This window comes from Panthera uncia (assembly GCF_023721935.1).
Source record: "Panthera uncia isolate 11264 chromosome C1 unlocalized genomic scaffold, Puncia_PCG_1.0 HiC_scaffold_3, whole genome shotgun sequence".
NCBI classification, from domain to species: Eukaryota; Metazoa; Chordata; class Mammalia; order Carnivora; family Felidae; genus Panthera; species Panthera uncia.
This window is the reverse complement of record NW_026057584.1, coordinates 53,326,017-53,338,221: the sequence shown is the minus strand read 5'-3', so window position 1 is coordinate 53,338,221 and position 12,205 is coordinate 53,326,017. Positions and strand designations below refer to the sequence as shown.

Sequence of the window (12,205 nt, the reverse complement as noted above, 5' to 3'; positions counted from 1 at the left end):
CTTGCTCTTTTTTAACTTTGTCAGTTTCAAAAATTTAATTCCAGTATAATTAACATACAGTGCTATATTAATTTCAGGTGTAAAATATACTAATTCAACAATTCTATACATTGCTCAGTGCTCATCATGGTAAGTGTACTCTTTAATCCCCAAAACCTATTTCACCTATCCCTTTACCCACCTCCCCTCTGTAACCATCAGTTTGTTCATCTGTTTCTTGGTTTGTCTCTTTTTTTCTTCGTTTTGTTTCTTAAATTCCACATTTGCGTGAAATCATTGCACTTGTAATTCTCTGACTCATTTTACTTAGCATTATACTCCCTAACTCCTTCCATGCTATTACAAATGGCAAGATTTCATTCTTTTTTGGCTGAATAATATTCCATGGTACCACATCTTCTTTAGTCATTCATCTATCAATGGACACTTGGGCTGTTTCCATAATTTGGCTATTGTAAATAATGTTGCAATAAACATGGGGGTGCATATATCCTTTCAAATTAGTGTTTTTGTATTGTTTGGGTAAATAACTAATAGAATGATTACTGGATCATAAGGTAGTTATACTTTTAACTTTTTGAAGAATCTCCATACTGTTTTCCACAGTGGCTGCATCAGTTTGCCTTCCCCGCAATAGTTAAAAGGGTTCCTTTTTCTCCATATCCGTGCAAACACTTGTAGTTTCTTGTATTTTTTATTTTAGCCATTCTGACAGGTGTGTAGTGATATCTCGTTGCAGTTTTGATTTGCATTTCCATGATAATGAGTGATGTTGAGCATCTTTCCATGTGTCTGTTGGCCACCTGTAGGTTTTTTTCTGGAGAAATTTCTGTTCATGTCTTCTGCCCAGTTTTTAATTGGGTTGTTTTTTTTGGGTGTTGAGTTGTGTAAGTTCTTTATATATTTTGGATTCTAACCCTTTATCAGATATGTCATTTGCAAATATCTTCTCCCATTCAGTAGGTTGTCTTTCAGTTTTGTTGATTGTTTTCTCCACTGTGCAGAAGCTTTTTATTTTGATGAAATCCCAATAGTTTATTTTTGCTTTTATTTCCCTTGCCTTAGGGGACATATCTAGAAAAATGTTGCTATAGATGATGTCAGAGACATTACTGCCTGTAATCTCTTCTAGTATTTTTATGGTTTCAGGTCTCCCATTTACATCTTTAATTGATTTTGAGTTTATTTTTGTGTGTGATGTAAGAAAGTGGTCCAGTTTCATTCTTTTGCATGTTGTTCAATTTTCCCAACACCATTTGTTAAAGATACTTATTTTCTTTTTCCCATTGTATATCCTTGCTTCTTCTGTTGGAGACTAATTCAACATATAATCATGGGTTTGTTTCTGAGCTTTCGATCTTGTTCCATTGATCCATGTGTCTATTTTTGTGCCAGTACCATGCTGTTTTGATTACTACAGCTTTGTAATGTAATTTGAAATCTGGAATTGTGATGCCTCCAGTTTTGTTTTTCTTCCTCAAAATTGTTTTGGTTATTCAGGGTATTTTGTGGTTCCATACAGATTTTACTATTATTTGTTTTAGTTGTGTGAAAAATGCTCTTTGTATTTTGATAGGGATTACATTAAATATATACATTGCTTTGGACAATATGGACATTTCAATATTTGTTCTTCCTATTCATGAGCATGGACTATCTTTCCATTTGTTTCTGTCATCTTGAATTTCTTTCATCAGTATTATACAGTTTTCAGACTATAAGACTTTTACCTTCTTGGTTAAGTTTATTTATAGGTATTTTATTATTTTTGTGTAATAGTAAATGGGATTGTTTCTTAATCTTTCTATTGTTTCATTATTAGTGCATAGAAGTGCAAGGGATTTCTGTACATTGATTTTTGTATTCTGTGACCTTCCTGAATTCATTTACCAGTTCTATCAGCTCTAGTAGTTTTTATACATTTAAATATATAAACTGAGTAAAGTCTTTAGGGTTTTCTCATCTTATGTGCAAATAGTGAAAGTTTTACTTCTTCCTTACCTATTTGAATGCCTTTTATTCCTTTCTTTTGTTTGCTGTGGCTAAGATTTCCAGTACTATGTTGAATAAAAGTAGTAAGAGTGCAAATCCTTGTCTTGTTCCTGATCTCAGGAAGAAAGCTCTCAGTTTTTCCCAATTGAGTATGATATCAGCTGAGGGTTTTTCATATATGGACTTTATTGTGTTGAGGTATGTTCTCTCTAACCCTATTTTATTGAAGGTTTTTATTATGAATGGATGTTGTACATTGTCAAATGCTTTTTCTGCATTTACTGAAATGATCATAATTTTTTTATATTTTCTCTTTTTGATGTGATGTATCATATTGATTACATTTGCAAATATTGAACCAGTCCTGCAACCCAGGAATAAATCCCACTTGGTCATGGTGAATGATTTTTTTTAATATATATTGTTGGATTCATTTTGCTAACATTTTGTTGAGGATTTTTGCATCTATGTTCATCAGAGATATTGGCCGTAGCTCTCTTTTTTTTGTAGTGTGTTTATCTGGTTTTGGTATCAGGATAATGCATGTCTCATAGGACGAATTTGAAAGTTTTCCTTCCTCTTCAATGTTTTATAATAGTTTGAGAAGATTAAATATTAACTGTTCTTTAAATGTTTGGTAGAATTCACCTGTGAAGCCAGCTGGTCCTGGACCTTTGCTTGTTGGGAGCTTTTTGATTACTGATTCAATTTCACTGCCAGTAATTTGCCTGTTCAAATATTTTATTTCTTCCAGATTTGATTTTGGAAGGTTGTAAGTTTCTAGGGATTTATCCAGTTCTTCTAGGTTGTTCACCCTTATCTTGCTCTTGATCTTAGGGTAAAGCATTCAGTCTTTCACCATTAAGTACGATGCTAGCTATTGGCTTTTTGTAGTGCTCTTTATTAAACTGAGGTAATTTCTCTCTATTCCTAACTTGCTGAGAGTTTTTATCTTAAATGAGTGTTGAGTTTTCTCAAATTCTTTTACTTCGTCAATTGATATGATCATATGATTTTTCTTCTTTAGCTGTTGATATGATGTTTTATACTACTGATTCTCAAATTGTTGAACCAGTCTTACAAATCTGGACTAAATCTAACTTGGTCATGGTGTAAAATTCTTTTTATACATTACTGGGTTTGGTTTGTTTATATTTTATTGAGAATTTGAGTCTAAGTTCATGAGAGATTAGTCTGTAGCTTTTTTTTTTTTTAATATATTGTCTTCGTCTGATTTTGGTATCAGGGTAATAATAACCTCATAAAGTTAGTTGGAGAGTCTTTCTTCCTCTTCTGTTTCCTGGAAGAAATTATAAAATTGGTGTTCTTTAAACCTTTTTTTTTTTGTAGTTTTATTTATTTTGGAAGAGAGAGCATGAGCAGAAAGTGGGGGGGGGGGGAGAATTCCAAGCAGGTTCCACACTGTCAGCAGTGCCTGATGTGGGGCTCAAATTCATGAATCATGAGATCATGTCCTGACCCAAAATCAGGCTTAACCGACTGAGCCATCCAGGTGCCCCCAAATTGGTGCTCTTTAAATGCATGGCACAATTCTCTAGTAAAATCCTGTGGATCTAGAAAGTTCTTTTGGGGGAGCTTTATAATGCATTCTTCTAAGTTACCAAATTTCTGAATGTAGTTTGTAGTATTTTCTTATTGCTTTTTTAATTGATGCAAGTTCTATCGTAATATCACCTATATCGTTTGTGTCTTCTTTCTTTTTAATCTTTGTCAGTATTGCTAGGGGCTTATAAATTTCATTGATTTTTTTCCCCAAAGAAACAGCTTTTTGTTTCATTGATTTTTCTCTATTGTTTTTCTGTTTTCAACTTCAGATATCTCTGCACTATTATTTTCTTCCTTCTGCTTGTTTTAGGTTTACTTTTTCTCTTCTAGCTTCTTAATGCAGAGACTTATTTATTGGAGACCTTTTCTCATTTCAAATATAAGCATTTAATGATATAAATTTTCTTCTCAGCACTGTTTTAGTTAGTTCCCACATAATTTGATATGTCATTTTTCCATTTTCATCTGCTCTATGTATTTTTTTATTTCCTTTGAGTTTTATTCTTTGATTCATGGATTAAGAGATATGCTATTTTCCTGTTGGTTTTCTATTATCAATTTCTAGTTTAATTTCATTATGGTCAAAGACATACTGTAATCATACTCTGTATGACTATAATTCCTTTAAATGTGTTAAGGTTTGTCTTATGGCCTAGAATATGGTATCACAGTGAATGTTCCATGGGCACTTGAAAAAAATACATGTTCTACTGTTGAGGGGTAGAGTTCTAAAAAAATTAGTTAAATCCTGATGCCTTATGATATTGTTCAGATTTTCTATATCCTTGATGATTTTTTGGTCTAGTAATTCTATTATAGAGAGAGAATTGCTGTAGTCTTCAGCCATAACTGGTACATGAACATTTAGAATCATCATGTCTTCCTGGTGGACTGAACCTTTTATCATAATGCAATGTCTCTCTTTGTCTCTAATAACATTCCTTGTTCTGAAGTCTATCTTACCATAAATTAATAGATACTCACGCCTTTTTAATTTTTATTACTGTTTGCATGACATATTCTTTTCCATATTTTTACTTTCCACCTACCTATATCATTGTACAGTGAGTTTCTTGTTGGCAGCATATAACTGGGTAATTTTTTCAATCTTCTCTGAAAATCTCTGTGTTTTGCTTATTATATTTGGACCATTTACATGTAAGGTAATTGTTAATACGTTACTCAGTGTCCCATTTATTATTTGTTTCCTCTGGTTCTCATTTCTATGTTTATCTTTTATTGTTCTGGGAGTTACTTGGAAGTTTTTGTAGTACTCCATCTTGATTTACTTATATTCTTTTTGATTGTGTATCTTTGTAAAGCTTTCAGAATAGTTGTTGTAGATATTACAATATACATACTTATCACAATCTCTTGGCATTACCATTTAAATACTTCAAATGAAATATAGATATCTTACTTACATTTGGGTCCCTTACATTTCCCTACTTTTAAGTATCATTGTCTTGAGTATCAGATGAGTTATAATTTTTGTTTTAATCATCAAATATGATTTATACAACTTAGGAAAATGACAGTGTGAGGATTAATTTTATGTGTCAAACCCTGACTGGGCTATGTGGTGTCCAGATATTATATCAAATTGATAACATATCAAATATATCAAATATATTTTGATATATGAAATTTATCAAATTTGATATATCAAATATATCAAATATATCAAATTGATAATATATCAAATGTTATTTTGGGTGCTTCTGTGAATTTTGGATTGGTCTCACATTTAAATATATAAACTGAGTAAAGCAGATTGTTCTCCCTAATGTGGGCAGGCCTCATCCAGTCAGTTGCAGGCCTGAATAGAACAAAAGGCTGATCCTCCCTGAGTAAGAAGGAATTCTTCCTGCCTGACTGCCTTTGACCTGGGACATAATTTTTTCCTGTCCTCAGATTTAAACATTGTCTCTTCCTGGGTCTAATCCAGGCTGCAGGAAAAACTGCATCCCCGCTCTTTTCAGATGCCCCTCTGTAGTTCCCAGGTTCACTCAGGAGCCTGTGTGCTCACTAAGCCCATAGGAAATCAGAAGAATGCTTCAGTTCTATTTGCCCCTTGCTAGGGGCCAGAAATACCATTGTCTTACTGTCTCTCTGGACCCTCTGAGGCACAGACTACTTTGTCTGGATCCAAGACTAATCTGTGGTTTCTGTTATTTCCACCCACCCCTTGGGACTAGATGGGGAAAGGAGTAAGGATCCTTCCCATGCAGACTAAGTTATCTAAGCTCTCTTTACATTACCTGTTTCTCCCTTATGTAGCCAGAGTGTTCTTACAATATTTGACCAATGACAGTGTTGGGAAAGGGATCTTGCTACTACTCATAATGATTTCCTCGCTCAGGAAAAAAAACTACATCGGTACATTCACACACACACACACACACACACACACACACACACAAATGGTTTTAGCTGCACTCTAAGAGTCTTCCTATTCTTCCAGAAGCTGAGATTTAATGGTTTGAATTCTAAGTTTAGTGAAAGAACTGCCCGTGGTTAGGGGTTAGTCACTTCTTACCCAGAGAAATGGCTTAAGTCTCAACCACCATACTGTGGACCCCATGCTCACCCCTGCCAACCCCTACACTATAATGAGACTGACTGACAGGAGGCAAAGTTACCTCTGAAACAGACAGATCTTGGGAAGGCTACCTCTACTATAACATCCCTTCTCCTTTGTGGGGAAGATGAGCTACCACTTTCCTCCGTGTACCAGTCTGTTAGGGCTGCTGTAACAAAAGCACCACAAACTGAGTGGCCTAACAATAGAGATACATCATCTCACAGTTCAGGCAGTCCAGGTTTAAGGTGTGGCAGGGTTGATTCTTTCCGGAAACTCTGAGAGAAGGACTGATTTCAGATCTCTCTCCTTGATTTGTAGATGGCTGTCTTCTCCCTGTGTCTCTTTACATCATTTCTTTTTGTATGTCTGTAAGTCCAAATTTCCCCGTTTTACAAGGATATCAGTCATATTGAATTAGGGTCATCCTAACCCTAAAAACTTCATTTTAATTTACTTTGCAAAGTCCCAGTCTTACAAATTCTGAAGTGCTGATGATTAGGATTCCAACATATCTTTTTTTTTTTTCCAGAGGGACAAAATTTAGCCCACAACACTCCCCAAAGCCAAGCAATGGGTGAAAAGAGGGAGTGACTCTTTGTTCCTTGATTATGTATCTTCTTTGTCAGTGGACTTCCAAGTCTCCCCTGTGCTACCTGAGCAGGCAAGAAAAATGTGGAGTCCCCCACACCCCACTCCACTTCTACCTGCCTGTGCCCCAGGAGCTCCAGGTTTTGAAGAGGAATGTTAGTTGTCAGATGTATTTTGCACATTCCCTCAAGCCCTAAGAGTTGATAAGTACCTAGATAAGAAGAGAGGACACAATCTCACCAGGACTGCCACAATGTGGGAGAAAAAAGCACACACAGTTGAGGAATGGAGTCTTTTGCTACAATGTGGGGGTAAGCCAGGAGATGCAACTAAATTTCAGGGATTCCCAATGCCTAATGGATACTTTGGGGGAGTTCTTCATCCAGAGGGGCCATTAGGAGCACTTGTGACCCACAGACACAAACAGAATAGTAATCCCCTACCAAGAACAGCAGTGCAACCTTGCCAAGGCTGTTAGGTAAGGCCACCTCCACCCATCCATCCCTACCTAGGGAGAAGGGCAAGCCAAAGCATGGGAGGCTGGAGGCTAACTGTATCCCATGCTCCATTCTAAACTCCAGGATCTATCTAGCCAAATCTTAATCCAACTCTGACATGGATTTTTTTTTTTATATAAATAGCGCTGAATCATTCAAGTCAGAATACCTCTGAATATTCAAAAGTGAGAAGTTATGGGCTGAGAAAGTGTTAAGGGAACTGCTATCCAGCAGGAAACAGATGTTTGATAGATCAAAACTAAAGAAAGTGACTGGAAAAAATAAAAGCATGACAGGCTTGTTCCTCAGTGAGTTGAGACTCTAAATAGTAGATAAGTGTACAGGCACACACACAGCACTAAGGCACAGTCCACTTTAGTGCCTGCTGTTTCACTTGGCCTGAGATCGTGGACAGATTCTCCTGTCATTAGGTATTCTTCAAAAATATAATTTCTTAAAAAAATATATATATATAATTTCTTAATGTTTATTTATTTTGAGAGTGAGGGTGACAGCAGGGGAGGGGCAGAGAGAGAGGGAGAGAGAAAATCCCAAGAAGGCTCCACATTCTTAATGTGGAGCCCGACACGGGGCTCAAACTCACGAACTGTTAGATCATGACCTGAACTGAAATCGAATCAGATGCTTAACTGACCAAGCCACCCAGGTGCCTCCCAAATATAATTTTTAATGCCTATAGTTTCTATCATTCATCTTATAAATGTACTATAATGTATGTAACCTTTCTTCTATTGGACATTCAGGATACACCTAATATTTTAGAATTATAAATCGTGCCATGAGAATCTTTGTACACACATCTATGTTTAATTTCTGTTTCAAAGACAGAAAGATATTGTTATACCTACTATTTGTTTCAAATGGGAGGATTAATGTTAACCACTTCCAGACATTAACTGACTTGTCTTCATCATATGCTAAACCCATCTTCTGACAATAGATAATCAACTATATTATCAGTATATGAAAATTGCCCTTTATATCTAATGTAAAACTTGAAAAGCTGACTCATTTTCTTACCCATCTTCCCATATACTAATATTGTCTTATATTAGATGATGAACTATATTTTACTAATAGAATACATCCATAATATCCTGGGTATGTCTTAGCTAAATTTATTCATGTCAGCTAATTTCATTAGCATGGAGAAACTCATGAGTTGGAGCTTTACATGCCTAATTTCAAAACCCATCAAAGTGAGATAGTATGCCACATGATAGCAACCATTTGTGACCACAAATAGATCAAACACATAGGTCTGACATTAACCTGAGTGTTACTGCATGGCAGAAAATTGCAGCAAAGTAGTGACAAAGAATAACAGCTTCACTACTAATTAACTAAATATGGTTGGAACTCTCCATCTTCCATTTCCACACCAAATTATTTCCTCTCCATTCCTAGTCTGAAAATTGGGGATAATCGTAGTAACTACTTCAAGGTTGATGAAAAGATTAAAGGAGAAAATTCCTATAAAGGACCAAAACATGTCCCATAAAATATGATCAGTTAATGTTAGCTACTAATATCACTAATTAGAAGTCACAGGTTACCTCAATCTAGGCATAGATGTTTGGGTTCTAACAGACAGGATTCAAATCTTTACTCAGGGCCATTTGACTCAGATATAAGACAATAAATCGGTTTTTAACCTGACACCAACTCTATTTCAATATGCGAATACAGATATATTAATGCATCTGCTAATACTTATATTATCATCATAATAAATAAAGACAAAATGGAAAAGTAATTTTCCACTATCATCATGAATGTGTGTGTCATATCCTCAAAGTTCCTTTAAGTTCTCTCACCGCACACTAAGTATTGACTGGGGAAAATAATTTAATGAAATTCAAGAGGTATAAAGAAGTAGTTAGGTTCAGCTTTAAATATAAAAATTATGTCTTTATAGCACACACACAACATTCAGTGGAGCTGAATACGGATCACGGCATAACTTCACAAAGTAAGAAACCATGTAAGAGCACCAAGTGAAATCCCACCCAACGGTTGCTCTGCATCATCAACACTGCAGGGTGAACGAACAGTTTGCCGGAATGGAATGTGGAGCTCTTCCACTTACGAGGAAGCTTATCTTGACCTCCCTCATAAACCTGGGTAGGAGACCCCGTTTTTGTGCAGATCTTCACCACGGATAAGAGTAAATTTCACATTTTCTTTAGTTGTGTCCGAGTGAAGATACCCAATGACCAGCAGTGTGGAAGAGGAAGGGCTGCCTAAGATAAAGGATTTGAAAGAACGTTTCTCAGATTCAGGGCAGATGCGGGAAATGTGAAAATTCCTAAGCTTCTGCCTCTACCCAGCCTACAGGACAGGGTGAGAGGTAAGAGGTGAGGCAAGAAGGTGCTTGCAGTAGGCCAGAGCTCAGAGGTAAGCCTTGTTGGTTTTGGCAATGCCTGTTCCTATTGTTAGAACACCACTGGCATGTTGCTGCCAGCTCCCTAAAAGAATATAACATGTCTCACACTCAAGATTAATGCTCCTTTTCTGCACCACGGGATGTTATAAATAAAGCTGTAGCTTTTTATGTACTATCAAGTAGTACGCTACCCCACAGAAAGCAGATGAAGGAAACCCAAGAAAGCCTAATTTTGCAGAGAAGGGGAACAAAAAACTGACATCACTGATCTATTTTAAACACATTTCAAAATACATTAGGAAATGTTCACACACTATGGGAATAAGGATCAAGTCTACAATCCAATACACAAAGTGTGAGTGTGTGTGTAATGTTTGTATCTAATATATATGAATTTTATACACACACACACACACACACACACACACACACACACACACTGAGAAGTAACAAACAGCTCTTGGAATTACCTGTGGGGAAAAGAATACAGGTTATTGTGGTGGTAGTTTCACGGTGAAAGAGGTCTTGTTCTAAATCCTTCACTTTCTAGGACAGCGGCATCTCTCCCAATAGCACATGGAACCCCTGGGCCTTTCCACCTACCTGCGCTGGTGTTGGTGCTGGGGCTGGCCAGCAGCTGCCCAGAGCCCTGGGCTGGTGGGGGGTGCTGCCCATCACTCAGCTGCTTGACTCGTTTGCGGTGGGATTTACCGTTGTAATGGACCTGGGCCTGGGCTGCGGAGTTCAGCTGGATGTTGCACACCTCACAGAAGGAGAACAGAATTTTCTTTTTCTCTTTACTCAACTGGTCCTCAGGCCTGTCATTCTTTAACCCCTTTTCTTCAAAGCCCCGTAGAAAAGTTGCCATATTCATAATACCATCTTCAGGGTAGTTGTTAGGGCTTAATGAGTACTTCATACCTGAAATTTAAAAAAAGTACAAGTGCTTGCAAAATATATGCTTTCTGATTTTCTAGTATGATTACAATTAATTTTCATGATATGGCTTCAGCTAAAAGTCTCCCAGCTGCTCAACGGATGCTCTTTGAAAAAGTCATCACAGCTAACTGATTGAACAAATATGGTCTTTGGACATTTTTTTCTCTGTCTGTAGTGCTTCCTACTTTATTCCTGACCCACCTTCCTTCCATCTCTCAATTCCTTTGCCCTTTTAACTCCTGCCCACCCCTTAATCTTAGCTGGAAGAATACCATCTCCAGGCAACCCATCAGACCCTGGTTTTCAGCTCATACAGTGACCGCCCTTCAGAGCATATATCATCCTATGCATTTCATACATAGTTGTGCAATTTGATCTATGAGGGAAGTAACTTCATTTCTGATGTCCCCTAGGCCTAGAACTGTACTGTTTAAATAACAGGCACTTAAATACCTTTTGAAGGAAAGAATAAATTATGAACCCGGAACTGTGAAAAAGGGTATGTATAGACACAAAAGTATATATAATACATGCGCACCTGCCAACAGTCACATACCCTAACCAGGGGAGGAGCTGAATAACAAAGATTAAAATATAGTATGTCTGCAACTTACATTAGGTTGTGTTCCAAAAGCCCCTTTATAAGTCAGCCAATGGGAATTTGAACATGCTTTCTTACAGTTGTAGTGAAACAAATTGTATTTAGGTTTCCAGATTAGCCCATAAATATCAATTTAATTTTTGATGAGGTTGAAATGCAGAACATCTGAAATAAAAAATAAAAGAAATACAATAAATGGCAAGCTAATAATTGAAAATTAGAAAAAGAGTAGAGTAGACTAAGATATAATTTTAAAGTGCTGATTTTTTTTCTTCGTGTAGTTAGATAAGGGCATACTGATAGAGTATAACTTAAATGAAGATTTTAAAGGAGACTTTTCAGTACCTCAAGGTCCTTGGGTGATAAAGATGGCCTTGGCTTTTTATTTTGCTCAGTCCCACTTTAACATACGTTATTTTTTCATTTTATTTAAGACCACTATTACAAGCATTTTCATACTTAATTAGAAAACCTCGGATTTTTCCCAGTTCCTTTTTCCTAAGGAAAGTCACTTTACTAGTTGAACAGAACACCTCACTTCTGACACTTCTGGTCACCAAATATATGGAAGTTTTTCCCCAAGCCCAGCAATTCTCTGTGACACCAGCTGGGTGTCCTTCAATGTAACTCAATTTTGACACTATATACCCAGAGAGAGCATCAGACCACACATGTTAAGGGCTCAGTCCCACAAGACTGCCCCTAACCCCCCTCCCCCGCCACACACACTTCAGATTGGCTGAGGTGAAGAGTACTGTGCTATGAGGAATGAAGAATTCAAATAAAGAAAGGATTGTGGTTTATGAGGGACTTCTGTCTATGGTGGAATGACATTGGCTCTAAGCTATTCTGTTGATCCATGGTGACTTAGAGCTGTATGAAAAGGAACGACGAGCTACAGACTATTCTGTATTTGGAGTATTTACCCATTAAGTGTTTAAAATTCAGAAAATGAATTATAGCACAGGCTGTGACCATAAAGATAGAGGCTGATTCTATGTATACAGTGTGCCAAAAAGAACACCTTATTT

The 12,205-nt window shown here is 36.6% G+C and overlaps 1 protein-coding gene across 4 annotated transcripts in view; it reads right to left on the bottom strand.

Annotated features, from left to right (window-relative positions):
- Nucleotides 1-11,275, bottom strand: part of ZNF385B (zinc finger protein 385B) — a 317,841-nt gene extending 306,566 nt beyond the window's left edge. For 3 of the 4 annotated variants that reach the window (XM_049615419.1, XM_049615421.1, XM_049615420.1), the window contains exons 1-2: nt 11,188-11,275; nt 10,238-10,555 (exon numbers count right to left, since the gene is read on the bottom strand). In XM_049615419.1, coding sequence (XP_049471376.1) covers nt 10,238-10,553 — 316 coding nt within the window. In that variant the 5' untranslated portion in view covers nt 10,554-10,555; nt 11,188-11,275. Of the gene's footprint in view, nt 1-10,237; nt 10,556-11,187 lie in introns of those variants that run through there. The other variant, XM_049615423.1, reaches the window with a different exon arrangement.
- Nucleotides 11,276-12,205: the final 930 nt, after the last annotated feature.